A 25,030-nucleotide genomic window follows, 5' to 3' on the forward strand; every position below is an offset into this window, starting at 1 on the left:
GACAGAAAAGGGATGAGAGTTTGCTGCCAGATGGGTGCTACACGCCCGTCATAGAGGTGGAGGAATGCAAGCAGACAGTTCAGAGGAGCAGTGACCATTAAAGAAGCGACAGAGAAGAGATAAAGATGCAACAGTGCTTAGGAGACTATTTCTGCACTGACTACTGTACACTGATATTTTCCTGTATGTTATCATTGTTGCAAACATGAGAATATTAACATGCAGATTTTTTTTTTTTTTTTTTTTAGGCAAAGAAGAAGGAACCAAGGGCCAGAAGCCCATACCATTGTTTCCTCCAAGCAAAAACAAAAATAAGGTACTCTACATTAATTTTCTCCTGTATAGTGGGGTTGGTGGAGGATTAGTGCCCCTCCCTGTAAAACAATTAACTCTAAGCCCTTGGCCACCCCGTTTGGGATACATGGTGTCTGGCAATGAATGAAAAAAATGTTTGTGCCACAGTGTATGTAAATATTTAAAGGATATAAATTACACGCCAGAGACTATTAATGTGTAATAAATAAAACATAACATTTAGGAGGACACGTTAGGAAGCCTCTGAATGCAAGTAGAAATATGGGTCTATATTTTTTCATTATCTATTCGACTTTTTACTTGGGGGTGGGGCAGTACTTATATTTTTGTGGTATTTTTGTTGATTTAAACATGTTCTGGTAAGTCTAAGTCATTTACCCTGAATATTACACCTCAGTGTTCTCCATTAATGCTATATACATCTTTTAACCCATGGATTGCGAGCCACAGCTCAGGCTGGTAGCGTCGCATTGCGAGCCACAGCTCAGGCTCTGCTGGCCATGCATCACCGCTAACTAAGATACTCCATCCCTACCCAAACTTATGTATGGCGCTACGCAAAGACAGACAGAGAGAGAGAGAGATTTTATCTTTTAACCAGATGATGCCCTGGATGTTTATCTTCAACATTATTATACAGTAAACAAAAACAAAACAAAAACAAAATACAGTAATAACATTTTCACTACTCACCGATGTGAACCTACGCATCGCCCTACACAAAGACAGAGAGAAAGATTTTTTTGTCACTAGATGATGCCCTGGATATTTATCTTCAAGTTTATAATAAACAAAAACTAAAAAAAAAAAAAACTTTTTTCTTCATTTTTTGCACACTACAGGATGGGATAAAAAAAGGTAATAGTGCAATCCACGGGTTAATATCAAAGCTGTCTGCATAATTACCATATAAGAGAATATTAATGGTCCAAATGTAGAGAAAACTGGTAGTTAGCTTCCTAACTACATGAGAACACCATCCTGTGTGTGTGTGTGTGTGTGTGTGTGTGTGTGTGTGTGTGTGTGTGTGTGTGTGTGTGTGTGTGTGTGTGTGTGTGTGTGTGTGTGTGTGTGTGTGTGTGTTCTGGTCTACCTGAGTGCATCCAGCTGTGCCTGCACCTCCTCCAGCTGCTGGTAGAGGTGGTACAGCTGTGGCTGATCCATCTGCACCACCATTTTCTCACGCTCTCCCCCACCTCCTCCAGGACTGCAACAGGGAAATCATTGTTGTTGTTGTTTATTATTATTATTGTTGTTGCTGTCCCAGGATTATCTGGACATGAACCCAGTGGACTGCAGGCTAAAACAGTCCTTACAGTGCACCAACTTATGGTACTTTAGGATGATCAGGAGGGAGATGAGGGATACTAGTATAACCAAGCAGCAGAAATATCCATTTTTTTTTTTTTTTTTTTTTTTTTTTTTTTTAATGTGACCGACTCTGGGCATAGGTTTCACAGCCTGCTATCAAGGCCCAGCAGTCCTCCTACATACCATACACCTCTACATGTCACCTCTTCGGCGCTAACACCCACCGTCCATATTGAATACATGCTAGGGCTGTCTCATACAGGACTGGTGTGTTGGTATTAGCGGGGGTATTTTTACGACATGTCAGCGGGTCTTCTGGTAGATCAGTAAAGCCTGATTTTAATGAAATTCAAATCCTTAAACTGTTCCCTGCCCCAGCCGGGATTCGAACCTGGGTCCGGTGGGACAGCAGGCCACGTCAACATATAATGGCAACCCTCTCTAGCACCAGGTCTTCATTAGTGTTTATATACCATGTACTGAAATGTTACTTATCGGTGACTCCACACTGAGTGACAAGCCAAATAATTTCCTGCAGCCTAACCCTGAAAACTGTTTATATTAGGTGGTTACCATTTAGCCTACATCTTGACCCCTGGTGGTTTGTGGGTTATGGTGCTCTAACTTCATGTGTCTCACAGGCATTTACATTCACAGGGTGTATTGCTCACATAACACCTCTCAGGGAAAAGTAACTGGTCACTCTTGCCATAAAATTTCTGGACTGAGTAGCCTAGCCCTGTATCCCTAAGCTTCTGAAGGAACAATAAAGGATGAATAATTATAACCTGCGGGTATTCATTTCAGCAGTAGTTTCTATGTACATACTGTATCTGTCTTCAGACACAAGGTAGGGAGCCTGACTCCAAGGTTCAGCAGTTTGCCTTCAACACATCAACAGCCATCACATGTCATCACCTGGGCAGCGTCAGATCACATTTTCACTCTTGGATCTCAGATGCACTGAAGGTGTTAGTGCTGGGGTGGGCTGGTTCAGTGTTATACCAGAGGGGCAATTAGTACCACTGTCCACTCAATACTTTCCATACAGCTATTTATTAGGGTGCATATTACCACTGTGTCCTGCTCTGATGCACAGTACATACACTTTCAATATAACTTGGTTTCTAGCTTGGAAGCTATTATATGCTAATGGCCTTTATAATAACTGCTGTTACTATGAAGGGAATGGGACAGAAAATTTGATGGAAAGATGGAAAAAAGGAAAAAATGGTATGGAGGTCTATGGTTTGAGTGAATGAGGGTAAAACTAATGCGGTGGTCAGGTGAGTGGATGATGGCCCTGTGGAGGGTGGAGAATGGCTTGTGCTATATGTAGGAAGAGTGTGGGAGGTAATTCAATTCTGTGCACTGGCTGTAACAGATGGGTGCACTGACAGAAAACTACAGCGACAAAGGGTCCTGCAAAATACAACGGTGCCTAAAACACTATACCTTGAGAGTGAGAACTGCATTAATGCGAGGGGTCGGGCCTGACGGGACCTGGTGGAAGTGGCAGCCTCTAGTTGCAGTGACCACTCAATGCCATCCAACTGGGGGCAAAAGAGTAAACCGACATGAGACCCTATTTTGTTATATTTTTGCTACCATAATGCTCTAGAGAGACAGAGATTCCTTCATGTGATGGCACTGATATGACTTTGTGGCAATGCTAACCAGCCAAACAAACATTCCTCAACTTCCTCATGAAAACAGGATGGTGGACTGCAAAAGAAGAGCAACTTCAGGATGCAGCCCACTGGATTTACATTTTTGTGAACCTATGGCCACAACTACAATGACTACCGGTCCTGCCACCAAATGAGTTCATTTGGCACAGGAGAAAGCACACATAGCAAAACAGTTTGACACAATCTCAAGTAACTCCTCCATCCAAATTTTTGCAACATTCAACACAGACCCTGTTGGAGGAACATAAATCATGAGTGACAGCAGGGGAAGACAGTTATCTGAAAGGAGCATGTGGAGTCACATGGAGAGACAGACTGACAAATAAGGAAGTGAAGAAACACTGTGGTGTCGATGTGGAAGTGATAGAAAGCATTAGGAGAAATTCACTGAGATGGTTTGGCCATATGGAGAGAATGGAGAGCGAGATACTGACAAGGAGAATGTATGTGAGTGAGATGGAGGAGGGGAGAGGGTGGGGGAGGCTAAGGATGAGATGGAGGGATAGAGTGGAGAGGTATATGAGAGAGGGGGGTGTGAGCTGGGAGCAGGGCAGTGAAATGGTGGAGGGCAGGGTGATATGGAGGTGATTTGTTTGTGGCCACCCTTTACAGGATTAAGGCGTATGGCAATAGATAGGTAGATAAATCAATAAATAGAGACACCATATTACAATATGGTACAGTATACATCTGATACATATTTGCAGTCCTGAATATAATTTTTTGACAACTGCAGAGAAAATCACCACAAAGAGATACAGCAACGCCCAGCCATAGTGTGTTTGGGCCCTCTAGTGACATTTCTCACTTAAATGATTACATGTATATTCAGTTGAGGAAAGAATTTTCAAACTGGCACAATAAGATACAGCGCTGATTAACCCCTTACTCTGCTGACAGATGCATGTTCCAACACCAACTTCTGGGGTTAACAAGAGTTTGCATCTATCTGAAACATAAATAAAACTGCCTGAAAGAAAATACTCTTTCATTAACACATTCTCCAAAGTCAGTATTCAATTCCCACAAAGTTCATTCAGATTGTGGTTCTCACATAATGCAGACTGACTACAGCTATAAGTTATCTTATTGCCTGTCATGCCATCCCACCTGTTTCTGTGCCAGTGACTGTTGGCGTAGTGTGCTGACGATGCCCCTGGCGTGTGTTGCCCACAGCTGTCCCACCACCTCTGCCCTCTCCTTACTCAGTCCCGCTGCCACCAGGTGTTCCTCTAACACACCTGGACGAACTGTGCCCTGAGCTGCCTGCAAAGATACAAAGTGGTTGAAGCAATCCATCCATCTATCATTGAATCATATTTCTGCCTCATCAGGAGCATAGGGACATGGGGCTGCATTACTCTGTCCTAGCATATAAGGAGAGGGTGTCCACCTTTGCTCATGCAAGTGGCATTACTATATATGAGCAGTAAGCCCCAACCACCTCTTGAATCTAAACCCCTGTAGGTCACATTTATTTAATAAGTTGTGCGGCAACTTAACTGCAAACAAATAAACACTTGGTGGTCTAGTGGGCCAGGGCACTTCAGTTACAGAGATTATATCCATGGGTTGACTCAAGTTAATCACTACCACAATAATACTCAGGGAAAAGCAACTGGTCACTCTTACCTTAGATGTTTAAACTACATAGCCCAGCCCCAGGACCCTACACTCTTGATGGGACACTAAGGAACTGGATGCTTGATAGATATAAGAAATGTTTGATAGATTTTAAAAAATAATAATAATACGGGTTTGAGTAGCAGTATTTAGCAGCATCCTATCTGCCTTCTCTCCCTCAGACACTCCCCAACCTCAGATGTATCACCCAACACATACACTGTCACTATAGTCGTCATTATTCTGTGCAAACAACACCATCTGAATCACCCACACAACTTGCTAACATACAGTATAATCTAATTTTTTCCTCACATACTGAGACCCCTCTCTGTACATGGTTAATGCATCCCCAAGAAGTAACATGTAAATGAAACACAGACTTAAAACCCACTGTCTTTCAGCTTAGAGTAAATAGAAATTCCAAAATTTTCCCCTCAGTCTCTGGTTCACTTCTCAAGTTTTTCTTTCTTTCCTCATGAACCATAATCATACACTGTACAGTATATTTAAAGACCCTCTGATCATCATCGGAAATAATGGTGATAATAAATGGCTAAAAAGTTAGTTTGTTTCATTTATAACAGCCGATGTGTATAAAATTTGCACTCCAACCCTTAACCGCACTGAAAGGCATAAGGCTCCCAGTTTTCACAATTACGGCCACTTTTGCACACAGCCTGATATGCAATAAATTGAAAGAAAGAACTAAAAGTTATACCCAATTCCACAATAATGATGGAAAATTCACTTATATGATAACTGAGGTGGCTGTGTACAACAATCCAGTGAGTACATGGTGCCTCTCATGCAAGTTGACAGTCAGACATTTGAGCCAAGATGGCTGCCCAGTGTTTACATTCACTGTTACCGTCTCCCTTTTGTTTCATTTTATATGTGCAAGGCCACTGAACACCAATGCTACTGCCAAATAACAGTGCAAGCATGCAACGAATAGTGTAGTGTGTGATCTCTATCTATCTATTGCCAGACGCCTCAATCCCGTTTGGGGTGGCCACAAACAAATCGCCTCCAAGTCGCCCTGTCCCCCGCCATTTCACTCCCCTGCTCCCAACTCACACCCCCCTCTCTCATATACCTCTACACCCCATCTCTCCATCTCATCCTCGGCCTCCCCCTCCCTCTTTCCCCCTCCACCTCACTCACATACACTCTCTTCGTCAGTATTTCACCCTCCATCCTCTCCACATGGCCAAACCACCTCAGTGTGTTCCTCATAACGCTTCCTATCACATCCACATCAACACCACAACGCTCCTTTATATCCTCATTCGTCAGCCTGTCTCTCCATGTGACTCCACAGGCTCCTCTTAAATAACTCATTTCCACGGCTCTCACTCTTGACTTGTGTCCTTCCAACAACGTCCAAGCTTCACTTCCGTACGTTAGAGTTGGTATCACAATACTGTCATGTAGTAACTTTTTCACTTCCATGCTCACTTCCCTGTTTCTTATCACTGCTTTCAAAGAACCAGCAACCTTTCTTCCCTGCTGTACCCTTTCAAGCACTTCACCCTCCAAACCTCCATCCTTACTCATCACACTACCCAAGTACTTAAACGTACTCACATTTTCCAATTCCTCACCATCCAACCTCGCTGTACATTCACTGACTTCACCTCTCTCAAAGACCATCACTTTACTCTTCCCTACATTCACCTTTAGATTCCGTTTCTTACACACTCTCTCAAACTCATCCACCAAGCCTTGCAGCTCCCCTTCGTCTTCACTCAACAACAGAGTATCATCTGCAAAAAACAGTACAGGGAGTTTCCAAACACTATCCTCTCTCACCAGGGCCACTCCAACATCCACTACCCTACCTTGTACCTCTTTTATTACCCCATCCATGTACAGATTGAACAACCATGGAGACATGACACATCCCTGTTTCAACCCAACTTTCAAAGAGAAAAATTCACTTAGTTCCCCATCCACACGCACTGCAGCCTTCGCACCATCGTACATACTCTTCACAGCATTCAACAACTTCCCATCTATTCCATATATTCTTAACACTTTCCACAATCCTAGTCTATCCACTCTGTCATATGCTTTCTCCAAATCCATGAAAGCCGCATACAACTTCTTTCCCTTCTCTAGAAACTTTTCCACTAAAGATCTGAGAATGAATATCTGATCTACACAACCTCTTCCCTTCCTAAAGCCTCCCTGTTCTTCTCCAACTAATTTCTCTGTTCTTTCTCTAACTCTGTCAATAAGTATCCTACCATATACTTTTCCTATTATACTAAGAAGACAAATGCCCCTATGATTACCACACACTTCTTTTTCCCCTTTTCCTTTGTACAAGGGAATAATTATACCTGACTTCCAATCCTCCGGGACTCTACCTTCCTCCCAGGCCAATCTGCACATCTTCCACATCCATTCTACTACTATCTCTCCCCCATGCTTCAGCATTTCACCACACACTCCATCAATTCCTGGGGCTTTCCCTGATTTAACTTTCTTCATTGCTTCCACAACTTCTATCCTACTGATTTCTTCCTGTCTTCTCACCTCCCTCCTTCTTCCAGCCATTCCCCAGCCACTTATACTCGCATTACTTCCATCCTCCACGTTCAGCAATTCCTTAAAGTGTTCTCTCCATCTGCTCACTTTTTCTCCCTTCTCCACTAGTAATCTACCATTTTTATCTTTCACTCCCCTGCTAACTCCACTTCCACCCTGTCTTACTCTTTTCACCTCTTTCCAGAACATTTTCTTACAGTCCCTCCACTTTACACTCAAATTCCTTCCAAATTCCTCATCCACTCTCTTCTTACTCTCTCTTACTAATCTTTTCACCTCTCTCTTTCTTTCTACATATAACTCTCTCTTCCACCTCTCAACTTCTTCCACGCCCCTATTTCTCATCCATTCATTGTATGCCTTCTTCTTTGTGCCACAGCCCGTTTCACCTCTTCAGTCCACCACGCTGTTCCTTGCACCCCCCTCCGTCTTCTCTTCCTTCCACACACCACATCACATGCTGCACATATTTCTTCTGTAAATATTCTACACACACCTTCCACGTCCCCCATCTGCTGCAACTCATATTTGCCCAATCGTTCCTCCACTTCTCTCTTATACTCTGCCTTTTTCTCATCCTCTTGTAACCTTTCCACTCTCCTTGCAACTACTTCCTCTCGTCTTTCCCTTCTTCTATTCCTCCATCTTACTTGAACTTTAACTCTGGCCACCACCAAGTAGTGGTCAGAAAGTCCACTCCCCCAACCTCTATAAACTCTTGCATCCAATATACATCTTCGCATCCTTTCATCCACACACACATAATCAATCATTGCCTTCCTTTCACTCAATTCACCACCCACCCTTCTCATCACTCGCCATGTATACCTGTGGATCATTTTATGCCTGAAGAAGGTATTGGCTATCACCAACCCCCTCCCAGCACAAATGTCCACTAACTCACTCCCATTCTCATCTATCTCAGCAGGCACACCCCACTCACCAACTATTCCATCCACTTTCACATTCCCAACTTTACCATTCATATCACCAATCAAAAACACTCTATCATTCCTTCCAAACTTTTCCATGCACACTTCTACATTTGTCCAGAACTCTTCTCTCACTCTTCTAGCACGATCTTGTGTTGGCGCATACACACACACAATCGCCCACATTTGTATTCCAACTTTCAACTTTACCCACACAATCCTTGATCCAACTGATCCATACTGTCTTATGCTCCTCTTCCATCTTTTACTCACAACTATACATACTCCTTCCTTTGCCCTCTCATTCTCACCTACTCCTGCACATATACCCCATCCATACTCCCATTCTCTCACACTTTCTCCTCTCCATTTTGTTTCAGTTATTCCACATACATCCACTTTTGCATCCTCAAGCACCTGGACAATCTCTCTCTCTTTCACCTCATCATTTGCTCCCCTTACATTCCACGTTCCAATTGCAATGTCCTTTGTCCGGTCCTTGGTCGTCAACGTTTGGTCAGTCCTTGTCCGAGGCTTATTGTTTGTTTTTTTAGTTGGTTGTTTTCCGGGGAGGGGCACCAACCCTCCGTGTGTGATAGTGTGTGATATTGGGTGATAACTTTGTGTGTGTGTGAAATATTGAAACTTGTGACTTGAAATCATGTCTGGCAGGGATGCTACCCCTGGTGAAATGCACGGTGCTACCAAGGGATCCAAGGGCCAGCCTAAAAGGGTATGTTTTTTTGAGATATTAGGTTACATGGTCCTTGGTCCTCTCCCTATCCCCAATGAACCCATGTAATATCAACCTTGGTATTTAAGTCATTATGCAATGAGTTTTTTCTTGATGTACAATAACCCCAGCATATCGAAGCATGACTGTATATTTCCCTAGCCTTAAAGCAAGTGTAAACACCATCAACTGGTTTCTTAACCAATCTCTTTAATCCAGTTTGTATGAATAGGGTCACTTTCCGTGCAATCACAGTACAGCATGTATTTATGATGGCACTCCAAATGAATTTGTGTAAACCAGTTCAGCACAAAATGAGATGTCATTGTAATCATTTTTTGAGTCATTTCTGTGGCATACAACAGGATAGAGATGATGGTCTTATGAGGGAGGGAAACAAAGAGTTGACAGACATGCACCTTCCTTTGCCTATGAGTCTAGAGAGGTACACAGTGAATGGGAAAACCACAAGCACAGGAAATAAGATGTGTCTCTAGAAAACTGACAGGTACCTTGACTGCCTGTTTCAAAGCTGAAAGTTTGATGGGCTAAATATATATAGATGGTAGTTTTCCATGAACAGCCACCCCTAAGTGCCTCAAGGGTTTAGCTTAGCTTCCAATCCACAAAATGGCTCAACAACATCACAGTCAACGCTAAGCCTTAAACTGGAAACATGGTATCATTTTTAATGGACCTGAAAGCAACACACTGTTAACAATAACATTATTTTATTATTCTCTGATACTTAGTTTGGAAGTCCAGTATATCCCAACCAATACTTAGCGTACAGTCATCAAAAAGTTCACCAACAATCCTCTACCAGCACTGCATGCTGCCTTTCATACTTCTCATTTCCCCTAATCAAAAGCTAGCTATTATTCTCCCATCTCTAATCTTTTTCTTGTGTGCATCATATTGTTATCACATAAATAATTCACAGCCACAACCAGCAAAGAAGTGTCAGTAAACTTTTGCTCATGACTGTCCCTCCCTCTCTGCTGATCCTGCCTCCTCTGCAACTCACCTGGTGCAGAATATGTATGACGGTGCTGACCAGCTGGTGGGTCTGATCTAAACTCAGCCCCAGCGATGCACTCAGCTTCTCCTCCTCCTCACCAGTGAACACCTGTTTGTAAATGCATAATTTTACTTTTTCATGCTTCAACAGTCCATCAACACAGCTTCAACCAAAGACCTCTCTGTGCAACTGGTTGAAGTGACCCGTATCCTACGTGTTGTGTTACATCTAGATATGCCTGGGGTTGCAACAATAACAACTGTCATTGAGGTGCTGGAGAGGGATGGAATCATGTGGTGGCACAGATACAAACAGATGGCGCCATTGCTTGGTTATACAAATGCCCCTCAACTCCCTCTCTGTCTTCTCAATGGAAGATGGTGGACTCTAAGAGATATGTGACTTCAACCAGCAGTCTACAGGGTTTACGTCCACATGAACCTGGAGCTACAATTACTACTATGGTACATTATATATAAATCATGGATGGGTTCCTAAGTATCACATCATCTGACATATACTTGGTACTGTAAACTGGGAGAATTGGTGTATCAGCTTTACAGATAGCAATGGAACTTTAACAGAAAACATTTCTACAGGTGTAAGTTTCTGTCGATTTAATAGCAAAATCAACATTAAAAAAAAAGGTGACATTGAGAATTTTTTTCCTTTCGGCCTTGCACCAACAGTATCAGCTTTTATATATAGTGATGGAATTTACTTCATCAAAAAAAAAGTTAATGTGGATAATAAAGAGAGAGAGAGAGAGAGTGACAGTGAATTTAAGCTAGACCAAGCATAAAGACTTATTTCAACAGATACATTCTAGCAATCAAATACTTCAAAAACTATCTTGTGTAACCCTTTCCCTGCTACTCATACATCTTAGCACCACATTCAGACTAACACTATATTACTACATTCATTTGAGAGAAATTCTAGCAACTGAAGAATGTGTCCTTGAATTAGAGGCCAGGGGGAGGAGGGCTATGACTGCGACTGATGAGTTGAGAAGAAGGATGGGACTGGAATGTATTGGTGATGTGATGAAGTGGGGTAAATCGAGATGGTTCAGGCATGCTGAGAGGATGGAGGATGACAATTCGGTGCAGAAAATGAGAAGTGTGAACATCGGGGGTAGGGTTGCAAGAGGCAGACTGAAAATGACCTGGGACGAGTTCACAGACTGTGACCTCAGGGATATACAGTAGGAGTGACCAGGGAGGCTACCAGAAACTGAGCTGCATGGAGAACCACCATAGGGTGACCCAAGGCCAATGCATGCACACACATTGGGGCATTTATAAACAGTGCAATACCATGAGTTGTGGTGTTGATATTTCTGTCACTGAAAGTGTTAAGAAAAATATTTTGAACTGGCTTGGCCATGTACAGAGGATGGAGAATGAACGACTGACTAGAAGAGCATATGTGAGTGAGATGGCTGGATAGAAGGGGAAGGGGAACACCAAGGGTGATGGAGTGAAGAGGTATATGACAGAAGGGGATGAGTTAGACTCAAGGTAGCCAAAGCACAGAGGACAGGGCAATGTGGAAGTGATCACTGCGAGTACAGTATACCTGTATTATGGCAGAAAATTAATTAAGATATTGGTGTACACATAATTAAAAATATGCTCTTTCATCTGGCCATACTAAAGGTGAATCCCTAGGAGGGATCCTTCCTTGAAGAGACCACTACATCTCTTACTGGAAATACACTACCCTGGTGCAGGCTTGAACTGCCAAATCGTAAGGTTGTGAAGCACAAGCACTGGTTACCACTGAGCTATTCTGGCCCCTATGGTCACACTAGGAAGTGCCTGTGTTAAAAATAAAACTTTGGCAAATTTACATCGGATATAAAAGCCTGGGATCAGTTCCACTATGACTAATAATATGAGATATTAACTTTTTTTTTTTTTTTTTTTTTTTTTTTTCAAATTAAGTTTTTCATTTGTGAATACATTCAGGATGGGCTTTCAGCTCTCAGGTCTTGAGTCTATGCTGTTCTTACACAACAGGATGGAAAAGAGGTTTATATAGTTCCCCTTAATTTGGCCAAGATTTCTGTCCTTTTGCTGTTTATTTCACATACTGTACCTCAATGGCAGAATAGGACACCATAACAACTTTACATCCTTTCCATACCACATCTTCATGATTGCCGGCATAGTCTAGTGTTTATCTCTTGTTTAACTCAGCATTCAAGATGAAAAGATGCCAGTTTTAGACCAAGAAGAAGTGAAAAAGAGTGTAAAGTGTGACACACCTGGGAGCGTGCAGCGGTAATGGCTGTGCACACGCGCGTCACCACACCCTTCATCTTCCCAACATCCACATCATTCAGCAGCTTCATGCCCACCTCCAACCTGCAACACAAAACTATTTAGATGATGGATGGTAATAATAACACCGGTGGCAACCCTCATCCACTCACATCAACTGACGTAGTGCTGCCTATTTCTTGCTTCACCCTTATCATTCTTTCTGTGTTTACCCTCCCCCCTTCCTATCTCTCTCATCTCTCCTGTCACTTTTTATCACTCTTACCTTTTCTGGTATCTTTACACTGAGTGACAAGCCTAATGATTTCCTGTGAGCCAAGTAACCATTTACACTGCTGGAGGGTAACCATATAACCAAACCATACATGTTTCCTACATGGCAACATGTGGGTTGGTAAAGGGTTAGTGCTCCTCCCCATAAAACAACTTACCCAAAGACAAAAGGCCATCCCTTATCAGATTGTGGCACCCGGTTAAAAACAGACAATGATAATACCAGTATATTTAAGCATCATCGCCTATTCCCAGCAAAAACTAAATACTGTATATCCGTACAGTATACTGACCACTGCAAGTTATAGGCTACAAGGAATACCGTAGGCTATTCACAACATCAATGCTGATAATTTCTGCAGTATTTGAGCAAAGCATCTATTAAACAAATGAATATCACAACAAAATTGCTATTACATAATGTCAGGTACCTGTTGAACATTATTTCGCTTGAATTTAGCTATAAATAAAATAAAAAGCAATTTCTTAAACACATGTGAAAAGACCTTTGGTAATGTACTTTCCTTACCTAAGGCTAAACTGAAACATAACACTGTTTGGCAAGTACCTGATACAAGCTCAAAGCTGTTTGCACAAAAAAAAATTCTATTCTTAACATGACATAAGCTAATACTACAAAACTTATTGGTTGGTGGGGGCGCTCACCATCCAGTCACTCGATGTAGTGCTGCTCTCAGGTGTCCACCTTTTCCGCTCCTCCATCCTTCTTGCCTTCCATCCTCTTCTGTTTTTCTTTCCTTCATTCTTTTCTCATCCTTCTGCCTACGGGTGACTTTACACTCCCTCTTCTGTCTTTCTTTCCTTCATTCTTTCCTCTTCCTTCTGCCTGTGAGTGACTCTACACTAAGTGACAAGCCAAATGGTTTCCTGTACACCAGGAAACCATTTACTACGCTGGGTGGTAACCATATAACCAAATTTTGGCACTTGGTGGTTTAGTGGGTAATTATGGTGCTTCAATTGGATTGAGCCAGTGAAGGTTTATATCCAGGGAATGGTTGGGGTTTATTGCACATGTAATGCCTCTCAGGGATGAATGAGGCTGGTCACTCTCATCTTAAATGTCAGGACTAACCTGCCTAGCCCCAGGCTCCTATGCTCCTTATGGGGCAATGCAGGATTGGATGATGATGAGGAGGAGGAGGAGGAAATACAAAACTTTTCGATGTCGATATTTTCATCTTCTCTATATGAACCAAACCCAATCAAACCAAAACAGATGTGTGGCATTTCACCACAATATAATAAATAATTATAGTAGTCAATAACTATACTGTTATTACTCTTACTTGACCTAAAATTACCATCCTCATCTTGAATGAAGGAGAGTAACAAGAGTCCAACATTCCAAATATGCTAGTCACAAAGATGTGCTACAGAAAGGATGCAGTGCTGAAGTTTTGTTTTGTTCCGCTAGTGAGCAACATGAAATTAGTTGCAGAAGGACAAAATTCTGGGACAAGGTGAGTAAACTGTGTATAGCATAACCAGCACCGTAAAATTCTAGAAAAAAAAAAAAAAAAAGTGGAATTTTGCAGTTTCAGACAGTCATGCTTATTGGCTGTTAGTCAGATTAGTTAGATTAGACTAGGTTAGATTAGTTACAGATGATTAGAGACGGCCTACTGGGTTACTTTAAGTAGACGAAATTTGCTAGGTCTGGCTGGGTTAGGTGGAAAAAAAAAAAATAATAATAATACAGTGGAGTCTCTTTTATCCGAAATTCTTTTAACCCGAGACGTCCCGTCGACGTATGGGTATGTTGCAACATTTTGCATTTGCCAGTCCCGACAACGTACTAGTACGTCGTGCAATTGCAAGGTCCCTAATTTGCACAATTTTCAATTTTCGCGCGTGATTTTGCGTACGTATACACGGGACACCTTCCTCTATTCCTCTACAAGATGCCAAGCAGGGACAATGCCTTACACCACATAACCTCTCCCCCCCCCTGCACGCCATTGTCTCGACAATTCACCTGTTACCAGTGACCTGGCCAATAAAGACATTCAGGGCCAGAGTGATTCCCCAATCGACGACAATGTGGAGGACAAAGTTTACAAAGCATTAGAGGAAGAAACACTCAGAAATGATGATCAGGTAATGTGGCAAAAGAAGGTCAGGTATGTTGATGAGTTAGTGAGTGAAACAATGCTTATAATGCCTATATTACTGTTTGAAAACCAATATACTCTCGTCTATCTATCTATCTATTGCCAGACGCCTCAATCCCGTTTGGGGTGGCCACAAACAAATCGCCTCCAAGTCGCCCTGTCCCCCGCCATTTCACTGCCCTGCTCCCAACTCACACCCCCCTCTCTCATATACCTCTCCACCCCATCTCTCCATCTCATCCTCGGCCTCCCCCTCCCTCTCTCCCCCTCCACCTCACTCACATACACTCTCTTCGTCAGTCTTTCACCCTCCATCCTCTCCACATGGCCAAACCACCTCAGTGTGTTCCTCATAACGCTTCCTATCACATCCACATCAACACCACAATGCTCCTTTATATCCTCATTCATCAGCCTGTCTCTCCATGTGACTCCACAGGCTCCTCTTAAATAACTCATTTCCACGGCTCTCACTCTTGACTTGTGTCCTTCCAACAACGTCCACGCTTCACTTCCGTACGTTAGAGTTGGTATCACAATACTGTCATGTAGTAACTTTTTCACTTCCATGCTCACTTCCCTGTTTCTTATCACTGCTTTCAAAGAACCAGCAACCTTTCTTCCCTGCTGTACCCTTTCAAGCACTTCACCCTCCAAACCTCCATCCTTACTCATCACACTACCCAAGTACTTAAACGTACTCACATTTTCCAATTCCTCACCATCCAACCTCGCTGTACATTCACTGACTTCACCTCTCTCAAAGACCATCACTTTACTCTTCCCTACATTCACCTTTAGATTCCGTTTCCTACACACTCTCTCAAACTCATCCACCAAGCCTTGCAGCTCTCCTTCGTCTTCACTCAACAACACGGTATCATCTGCAAACAACAGTAAAGGGAGTTTCCAAACACTATCCTCTCTCACCAGGGCCACTCCAACATCCACTACCCTACCTTGTACCTCTTTTATTACCCCATCCATGTACAGATTGAACAACCATGGAGACATGACACATCCCTGTTTCAACCCAACTTTCAAAGAGAAAAATTCACTTAGTTCACCATCCACACGCACTGCAGCCTTCGCACCATCGTACATACTCTTCACAGCATTCAACAACTTCCCATCTACTCCATATATTCTTAACACTTTCCACAATCCTAGTCTATCCACCCTGTCATATGCTTTCTCCAAATCCATGAAAGCCGCATACAACTTCTTTCCCTTCTCTAGAAACTTTTCCACTAAAGATCTGAGAATGAATATCTGATCTACACAACCTCTTCCCTTCCTAAAGCCTCCTGTTCTTCTCCAACTAATTTCTCTGTTCTTCTCTAACTCTGTCAATAAGTATCCTACCATACACTTTTCCTATTATACTAAGAAGACAAATGCCCCTATGATTACCACACACTTCTTTTTCCCCTTTTCCTTTGTACAAGGGAATAATTATACCTGACTTCCAATCCTCTGGGACTCTACCTTCCTCCCAGGCCAATCTGCACATCTTCCACATCCATTCTACTACTATCTCTCCCCCATGCTTCAACATTTCACCACACACTCCATCAATTCCTGGGGCTTTCCCTGATTTAACTTTCTTCATTGCTTCCACAACTTCTATCCTACTGATTTCTTCCTGTCTTCTCACCTCCTCCTTCTCCCAGCCATTCCCCAGCCACTTATACTTGCATTACTTCCATCCTCCACGTTCAACAATTCCTTAAAGTGTTCTCTCCATCTGCTCACTTTTTCTCCCTTCTCCACTAGTAATCTACCATTTTTATCTTTCACTCCCCTGCTAACTTCACTTCCACCCTGTCTTACTCTTTTCACCTCTTTCCAGAACATTTTCTTACAGTCCCTCCACTTTACACTCAAATTCCTTCCAAATTCCTCATCCACTCTCTTCTTACTCTCTCTTACTAATCTTTTCACCTCTCTCTTCCTTTCTACATATAACTCTCTCTTCCACCTCTCAACTTCTTCCACGTCCCTATTTCTCATCCATTCATTGTATGCTTTCTTCTTTTGTGCCACAGCCCGTTTCACCTCTTCAGTCCACCACGCTGTTCCTTGCACCCCCTCCGTCTTCTTCCTTCCACACACCACATCACATGCTGCACATATTTCTTCTGTAAATATTCTACACACACCTTCCACGTCCCCCCATCTGCTCCAACTCATATTTGCCCAATCGTTCCTCCACTTCTCTCTTACTCTCTGCCTTGTTCTCATCCTCTTGTAACCTTTCCACTCTCCTTGCAACTACTCCTTCCTCTCGTCTTTCCCTTCTTCTATTCCTCCATCTTACTTGAACTTTAACTCTGGCCACCACCAAGTAGTGGTCAGAAAGTCCACTCCCCCAACCTCTATAAACTCTTGCATCCAATATACATCTTCGCATCCTTTCATCCACACACACATAATCAATCATTGCCTTCCTTTCACTCAATTCACCACCCACCCTTCTCATCACTCACATGTATACCTGTGGATCATTTTATGCCTGAAGAGGGTATTGGCTATCACCAACCCCCTCCCAGCACAAATGTCCACTAACGTACTCCCATTCTCATCTATCTCAGCAGGCACACCCCACTCACCAACTATTCCATCCACCTTCACATTCCCAACTTTACCATTCATATCACCAATCAAAAACACTCTATCATTCCTTCCAAACTTTTCCATGCATACTTCTACATTTGTCCAGAACTCTTCTCTCACTCTTCTAGCACGATCTTGCGTTGGCGCATACACACACACAATCGCCCACATTTGTATTCCAACTTTCAACTTTACCCACACAATCCTTGATCCAACTGATCCATACTGTCTCTATCACATATTTACTTGGTACATATAAATTCGTACCAAGTAAATAAATAAATACCGTTTATGAGTGGTGTGAAATAGTTGCCCTCCCATAGAACTCGTTTTCTTTGGTGCCAGCCTGTTAGAAAACCCAGTCAAGTAAGGAGGTACTGCTACCTGGATCGAGTATTTTAAACCTCAGGTGAGCGATTTCTCTATGAAATTTCAATGTTTCTCACCAAAAGCGGAGGTTTTAGTCAAAAAATAATTTTTCGAAAATACCTTGGGATTGGGGGGTGTCGGAGGTGCGAAACAGCTCGGGACGTGACGGGTTAACCTTAATATGCCATTAACCGTAAGTTTTAATAAAACGTTCTCATTTCGATTAACTGCAAAAATCTTAAATCTATCCAAAAATTCAAACACCGCGGGCTTGTTTCGCGCCACTAGCATTAGTTTACGGATGCTCTGCTAGTCACTAGAGCGATCCACCACCTCGGAAGATTTGGATGATGTGGGAGATTATGTGGAAATGACTGAATAAGGAAACAGAAAATATGAAAAAAACAATTATGTTTAAGACTTCATTTGTTCGAATTGCTTACAGTGAATAACGTAATTGTTTTGGTGATGGTTTATTTAAGTTTATTTGAGTGAAGATTTATTTAAGTTGACAGTTTCTATTACAGTTCCAAAAGTGCAGTTACATACGTAGTTACTACAATGTATGAAGTATTTTGGTGATGGCTGAGTGGCTTTTGGGGTGCTGGTGGTGGTGAGCTAGACGTCGCCAGAAATGGGTGATGGGTGAGCACAATACTGTCCCCTTGTATCCTACATATTATTACAGTATCGTTTATCCGAAAAAATCGATTAAAAGAAACTTTGAAAGTCCCATGATTTTCGGATAAAAGAGATTCCACTGTAACCCTGACTGTCCAAACTGCAAAAATTTACCAAACTGCTAAAGGCCTATATGTAAAATACAAATATATAACACACATGAGACAGCAGGCAAAAAGGTGAAATTATCGTACAAACCTCTTCGTTAAGTTCAGCATGTCTGGTAATTATAAGACCACGAAATCAGTACAAGTGCTCCCCACACTCTCTGTTCTTATTTCGGGGGCTTGCAATACCAGCTGGTGGCAATTACTGTCGTTTTCTAGTTGCCTGGTGGGATATGCAGGACACAGGATACACTATACTACTGTCAGGGAGAAATTAATTACGGAATACTGTACTTCTCTCCTGCCTGTGTTTACATCCTCCGCCCACTTAGCGCCAGTTCGCTAACTTCACTATCGTTAAACTTGCTAAAACCACTCAAATGTAACTAAGCAAGAAAAATCCAGAAAATCCCAAGAAAAATTATTAAATTTCCAGATTATCGCTATACTATACACAAACCTTAAAGTACCGATAAATTTCTTGTTCATGTATAAAACTGACCATAAATAAGATCTAGCAGCAAAAATGCTAACTCAGCATTAACTTTATTTAGTTATTGTTATTATTATTATTATTATTATTATTATTATAACATTTCTTTTGATAACACTGACGAAAAAACAACTGACAAGGAGCCCAAACTCACCCACCCGTTTATCAAGGAAACAAAAGGATTACTTCTTACGCTCAGTCTATGGGGTAATATCATTAATCTGCTAGCAATATTTCACTATGGACTGGCCAGGTACAAAAAAAAGTTCATACAAATACATTAATTAACCATATCACATTCCCAATAAACACAACGCACGTACGAAGTACAAAACGAAATTTTAATTCAACTTACGTAAGCACCTACGCTCATAAATACGTAATTTTGTTAGTACGAACATACGTAAAAGCTTACTAACTACGAACATACATACCAAGGTCTAGTGAGATACGTACAAGCTTATTTATTAACTACTCAGGTACATACAGTACATGCGTATTGTTACTAACGTACCCCATACTTATCCTTCCTTCTCACTTACTTTGGTGCTGGACGTGCGACTGCTTAAAATAATTCAGTCACGTGTTAAAGAGGTGGCACGTCAAACCGTGGCACTATCCTGGTACATCAATCCACTGCCATTAGCGAATTACAGTACTCAGCATCTCATCACAACGCATCGAATCCTCAGCTGTTAGCATCGCATCACATCCCCCCAGCTCTTAGCACCGCAACGTATGTTCAGCTGCCATTTTTCAGCACTATCGCGACAAGGTGAGACGTAAGTGAAGCATCGTAGGTTATTTCCTTTACTCATATAGCTAGCTCAAGTAATTTATCAAATATCGTTAGAATACTTGTAGTCATACGTACAGTACATGTAACTAATACATTTTTACTGTACATTGTTTAATTTTAGTGGATAATGAGGTATTTCGAGTTGCTGGTGAATGGCGTCACTGCTGCCCTGCCTCCCCTGCCCCAACCCTCTCATCTCCAAATTCAGTTAAAGAGACGTAAATATGGCGTCCGATGCTTGCGTCGGTACAAAACTCTCTTCACCCTCGATACTCCCAAGGAAAGATGGATCTGTGAGGCAACGGGACGAGATGGAAGGACCCTGATGCACTACTGGTTTAAGCATGTCCCACGAGTACCTCTGGCCATCGCTCGCTGTCACAAGATCCAGTTCAAGCTGAAGTTGGGCGCGGAAACTCTTAAGAAGCAAACCATCGTCGTAGGAAAGGATAGGCAACTCCAGAGCTCGCCAGGATCACTTGTTCACTATCAGATATTATATCTGTCAACCACAGAAATGCGTCCGAGAGTGACCAAGTGCCAGACCTGCAGCACTGACCCCAGCATGGCGGCGGGTCTCCCTCCATCGCGTACACCGAGATTTGCCACCTCTCGCTGGACTCCTTCCCGGGACATGAGCACCATCCCAGAAGAAACTTGATTGTGGCAGGAATTATACCGGGACTGGTTAATCTACAGCCAGACGCCGTATTCCCGTAAGGGGCGGCCAGAGGTGTTTTCTTGTCACGCTGGGTTGTTGTTGCCATGTATGCCCGGACAGCAGCCTAGCCCCGGGCCCCATTCTGGGTGGAGTTATAAGACAACTTGATATCAGAAGAAATTATATTTACATCTGTTTGAACATTTCATGGCACTAAAATTCAAACAGCCTCATAAGTTCAGTCAGGGATACATTTCAATTTTTTTTTTTTTTTTTTTTTAACAATAGCTACTGTAAAGTGGGTGAAATTACACTGGAACTTTATTAGTTAGTATTTCTAATATTAAGTACAAGCTAGCAAAAATATATGTCAAAATGGAGACAGAATGAAGGCTTACTGCAGTACTGTGTTAGCCTATACAGTAGTAGTAAATTCCACATACTGTAGTTGCTGTACATCAAGCTTTGGATATCTTTTGTTTTATTCTTAAGCCGAAAGACAAATTTTGGGTTGGTCCTCAATAGGGTACATTTGAGTTGAGGTATGGGGGAGTCAGTGTCTTTTAACACTCCCCTTTTTTTGTATATACAGTTTAGACCACTACTGATTGTGAATATTTCAGTCCTTTTGTAATTAATATTCAGCACTTTCTTTGTAGATATATAGTAAGTGCCAAAATTAAAATATAAGGCTTCATGTTTTGAACATAATTATTAATATATAATGAAAGTTTAGTGACAGCTTCAGAATGTACTGGCTTCAGGAAAAGGGAAGGAATAATTCACAATGTAACATCACGGAAATACTGTAAAACCAATGATATAAACAATAATAGAAGAGTTCTGTGTATACAGTACAGGGCTGGTGGTTCCTTACTGCCTACACTACCTGACTACAGTATGTGCTCAAACTCATTTTTATCTTATCCTACTAACACAACCTAAGGACAAGTGCTGTACTGTATGCAAACAGGTAATCCCTGCTAAGCTTAGGCCTGAGGGATGAGGGCTAGAGGATGTAACCCCTTCAGTATGAAAAGTCTTTCCTGAATTGAACTTTTTCTTTCAGTGCAAAAGAAAGAACTAAAGGCTATATCCTGCAAAGTTGTCCATCCATCCATCCATCATCCAATCCTGCATTGCCCCATGAGGAGCATAGGAGCCCGGGGCTAGGAAGTTGGTCTCGACATTTAAGATGAGAGTGACCAGCCTCACTCATCCCTGAGTGGCATTACATGAGCAATGTTCTTTCAAAAATACAAAAGAAAAAATCCAAATTCAAAATCTATTCATTTCAAGATGTCTGGACACTTTAAAAGACTGGGGGTCAAAGTTAGAGGAGATACAGGGTGAGGAAGATAATTCTGGTGTAAGCAAGAAGAAAATGGTTCATATTGAAGTAGTTCCCAACCCCCCTTCAGTCTGAGGGACCATTCCTACAGGAATGATGATGCAGTTTTATGTCATACAGTCCCCAGTATGGTGGCAGGGCCACTGCCCTTATTATGTGGACTGTTAAAATATTTATCACTTCACAATCAGGTGCCCTTCATAACAACCAATGACCCTTGGATGGAATCAAACATGTGACCTTTTGCTATACCCCATTAGACCATGGCCAACTGAATATATAAATACAGTGATAGATGGCAGTGGCGTAGCTGATGGGGGAGCTGTTTGAAACTGCCCCCTGGGCCCCCAATTAAGGGGGGGCCCCCAAAAGCCTTAAAAATTTATAAGTTTTATTATTAATATTTAAAAATATATATATTTATCATCCCGACAATCCCAGCTGAAATATGAGATAAGTTTTGAGAATCAGGGGGGCTAGGTTCTTTGCAGGGCCCCCCCTCCAGAAGGATGGCCCCGCAAAGAACCTAGCCCCCCGGGTCCCCAGATCTCTAGGTACGCCCCTGATAGATGGCAAATACAATCATGCTAGAAGGGCTAATAAAGAAATTGTACTCACTGGTGCTGGGATATGGCATTCCAATTATCCATTACCAGGCTGCCTCATAGCTCCAATATCACCAGAATGAAGGAGATTATACAACACTTGGGACTGTTTTTCTCTCCTCTGATGTCCCTCTCCTCTGATTTATGCCACCAAAAGTCACTGGGCAGTGGTGATGCAGTTTTATGCCATACACTCCCCTCCACAGGGGCTAGGGCAATGTGTTGATTTTTAAGACCTTGTTGATGTATTTAGCACTTTGCAACCAGACACCCTTCCTGACAACAACTTGTGGCCCTTGAGTAGTATCAAATTGTATCAGTCATAAATGCTTCAACGTGCCTGCATGTGTCATCCTTGGTCACCTAAAAGTGGCTGTCCTTGCAGCTTGATCTCTGGCAGCCTCCCTGTTCAGTCCCATATCCCTGAGGTCACGCAATTGTCAAAGGTCTTTTTCTATCTGCCTCTCACAACCCAACCCCTGGCTTTCACACTTCTTACCTTCTACACCCAATTGTCATCCTCCATCCTCTCCATTTGCACAGAGCATCTCAATCTACTCCTCCTCATCACAACATCAATACACTCCAGTCCCATCCTTCCTCCTAAACCATCTCAGTCTACCCCTTCTCATCACAACACCAATACACTCCAGTCCCATCCTTCCAAACCATCTCAATCTACCCCACCTCATCACAACACCAATACAATTAAGTCCCATCCTTCCTCCTAAACCATCTCAATCTACCCCTCCTCATCACAGCACCAATACACTCCAGTCCCATCCTTCCTCCCAAACCATCTCAATCTACCCCACCTCATCACAACACCAATACACTCCAGTCCCTTCCTTCCTCCCAAACCATCTCAATCTGTCTCTCCTCATCACAACACCAGTGCACTCCAGTCCCATCCTTCCTCCCAAACCATCTCAATCTGTCCTTCCTTACCACAACACCAATACACTCCAGTCACATCCTTCCTCCCAAACCATCTCAATCTACCCCTCCTCATTACAACACCAATACACTCCAGTCCCATCCTTCCTCCCAAACAATCTCAATCTACCCCACCTCATCACAACACCAGTACAGTCCCATCCTTCCTGCCAAACCACCTCAATCTACCCCTCCTCATCACAACACCAGTACACTCCAGTCCCATCCTTCCTCCCAAACCATCTCAATCTACCCCTTCTCATCACAACACCAATACACTCCTGTCCCATACTTCCTCGCAAACCATCTCAATCTACCCCTCCTCATCACAACACCAATACACTCCAGTCCCATCCTTCCTCCCAGACCATCTCAGTGTACCCCTCCTCATCACAACCCCAGTTCACTCCAGTCCCATCCTTCCTGCCAAACCATCTCAATCTACCCTTCCTCATCACAACACCAATACACTCCAGTCCCAGTCTTCCTGCCAAACCATCTCAGTCTACCCCTCCCCATCACAACACCAATACACTCCAGTCCCATCCTTCCTCCCAAACCATCTCAATCTACCCCTTCTTGTCATAGCACCAATACACTCCAGTCCCATCCTTCCTCCCAAACTATTTCAATCGACCCCTACTCATCACAACAGCAGTACACTCCAGTCCCATCCTTCCTCTCAAACTATCTCAATCTAACCATCCTCATCACAACCCCAATACACTCCAGTCTCATCCTTCCTGGCAAACCATCTCAATCTGCCCCTTCTCATCACAACACCAACACACTCCAATCCCATCCTTCCTCCCAAACTATCTCAATCTACCCCTCCTCATCACAACACCAATACACTCCAGTCCCATCCTTCCTCCCAAACTATCTCAATCTACCCATCCTCATCACAACACCAATACACTCCAGTTACATCCTTCCTCCCAAACCATCTCAATCTACCCCTCTTCATCACAACACCAATACACTCCAGTCCAATCCTTCCTCCCAAACCATCTCAATCTACCCCTCATCACAACACCAATACACTCCAGTCCCATCCTTTCTAAAAATCCCACACACACACACAAACCAGGGACACTAATGCATTGATTAAATTTAAAATATAGTCATGGTGGAGATGTTCGTAGAGTCATCCTACCTTCTTGTATGTAGTTATTGATGTTGGGACAGCTGGGCAGTTTGTTGACGTATGCGGTGCAAGCAACCTCTTAACTCCTACATCACAAGAAAGGGATTGTACTTGGGAACTCTCTCTCTCTCTCTCTCTCTCTCTCATTTGTTCCTAAATAAAACTAGGTTAGAACATTATTAACTCCTTCACTACAATGACACATTTTCTATTTTACTCCTGCAACTTTCTGATGGTGGTGGAGAGAAAGGCCTTCACCTGGTGGCACAGATATAATCAAGTGGTTCCACTGCCTGGTTATACAAACATTCCTCAGTTACATCCCTATCCCCTGAAAGGAAAATGGTGAGCTGCAGGAGGAGGGCAACTTCAGCCTACATTCCACCA

At 42.6% G+C, this 25,030-nt stretch overlaps 1 protein-coding gene across 1 annotated transcript; it reads right to left on the reverse strand.

Moving 5' to 3' along the window:
• Positions 1-1,396: 1,396 nt before the first annotated feature.
• On the reverse strand, positions 1,397-12,550 carry Vlet (COMM domain containing 10 protein valette). Its single transcript, XM_080268945.1, has 5 exons — positions 12,455-12,550; positions 10,189-10,290; positions 4,428-4,583; positions 3,082-3,179; positions 1,397-1,522 (listed from the first exon to the last, which is right to left on the reverse strand). Exons 1-5 carry the CDS (start codon positions 12,539-12,541, stop codon positions 1,405-1,407), a joined length of 561 nt encoding a protein of 186 aa, XP_080125071.1. The 5' UTR covers positions 12,542-12,550; the 3' UTR covers positions 1,397-1,404.
• Positions 12,551-25,030: the final 12,480 nt, after the last annotated feature.

Source organism: Coenobita brevimanus, chromosome 4 (assembly GCF_032717465.1).
Source record: "Coenobita brevimanus isolate Jiangsu-jjx chromosome 4, ASM3271746v2, whole genome shotgun sequence".
Classification (NCBI taxonomy): Eukaryota; Metazoa; Arthropoda; class Malacostraca; order Decapoda; family Coenobitidae; genus Coenobita; species Coenobita brevimanus.

Coding starts and splice junctions, on each gene's coding strand:
- Vlet (XM_080268945.1), bottom strand. CDS start 12,541: ATGAAGCTGCTGAATGATGTGGATGTTGGGAAGATGAAGGGTGTGGTG. Junction 10,291..12,454: donor TTACCGCTGCACGCTCCCAG/GTGTGTCACACT, acceptor ATTTACAAACAG/GTGTTCACTGGTGAGGAGGA. Junction 4,584..10,188: donor TCATACATATTCTGCACCAG/GTGAGTTGCAGA, acceptor GTATCTTTGCAG/GCAGCTCAGGGCACAGTTCG.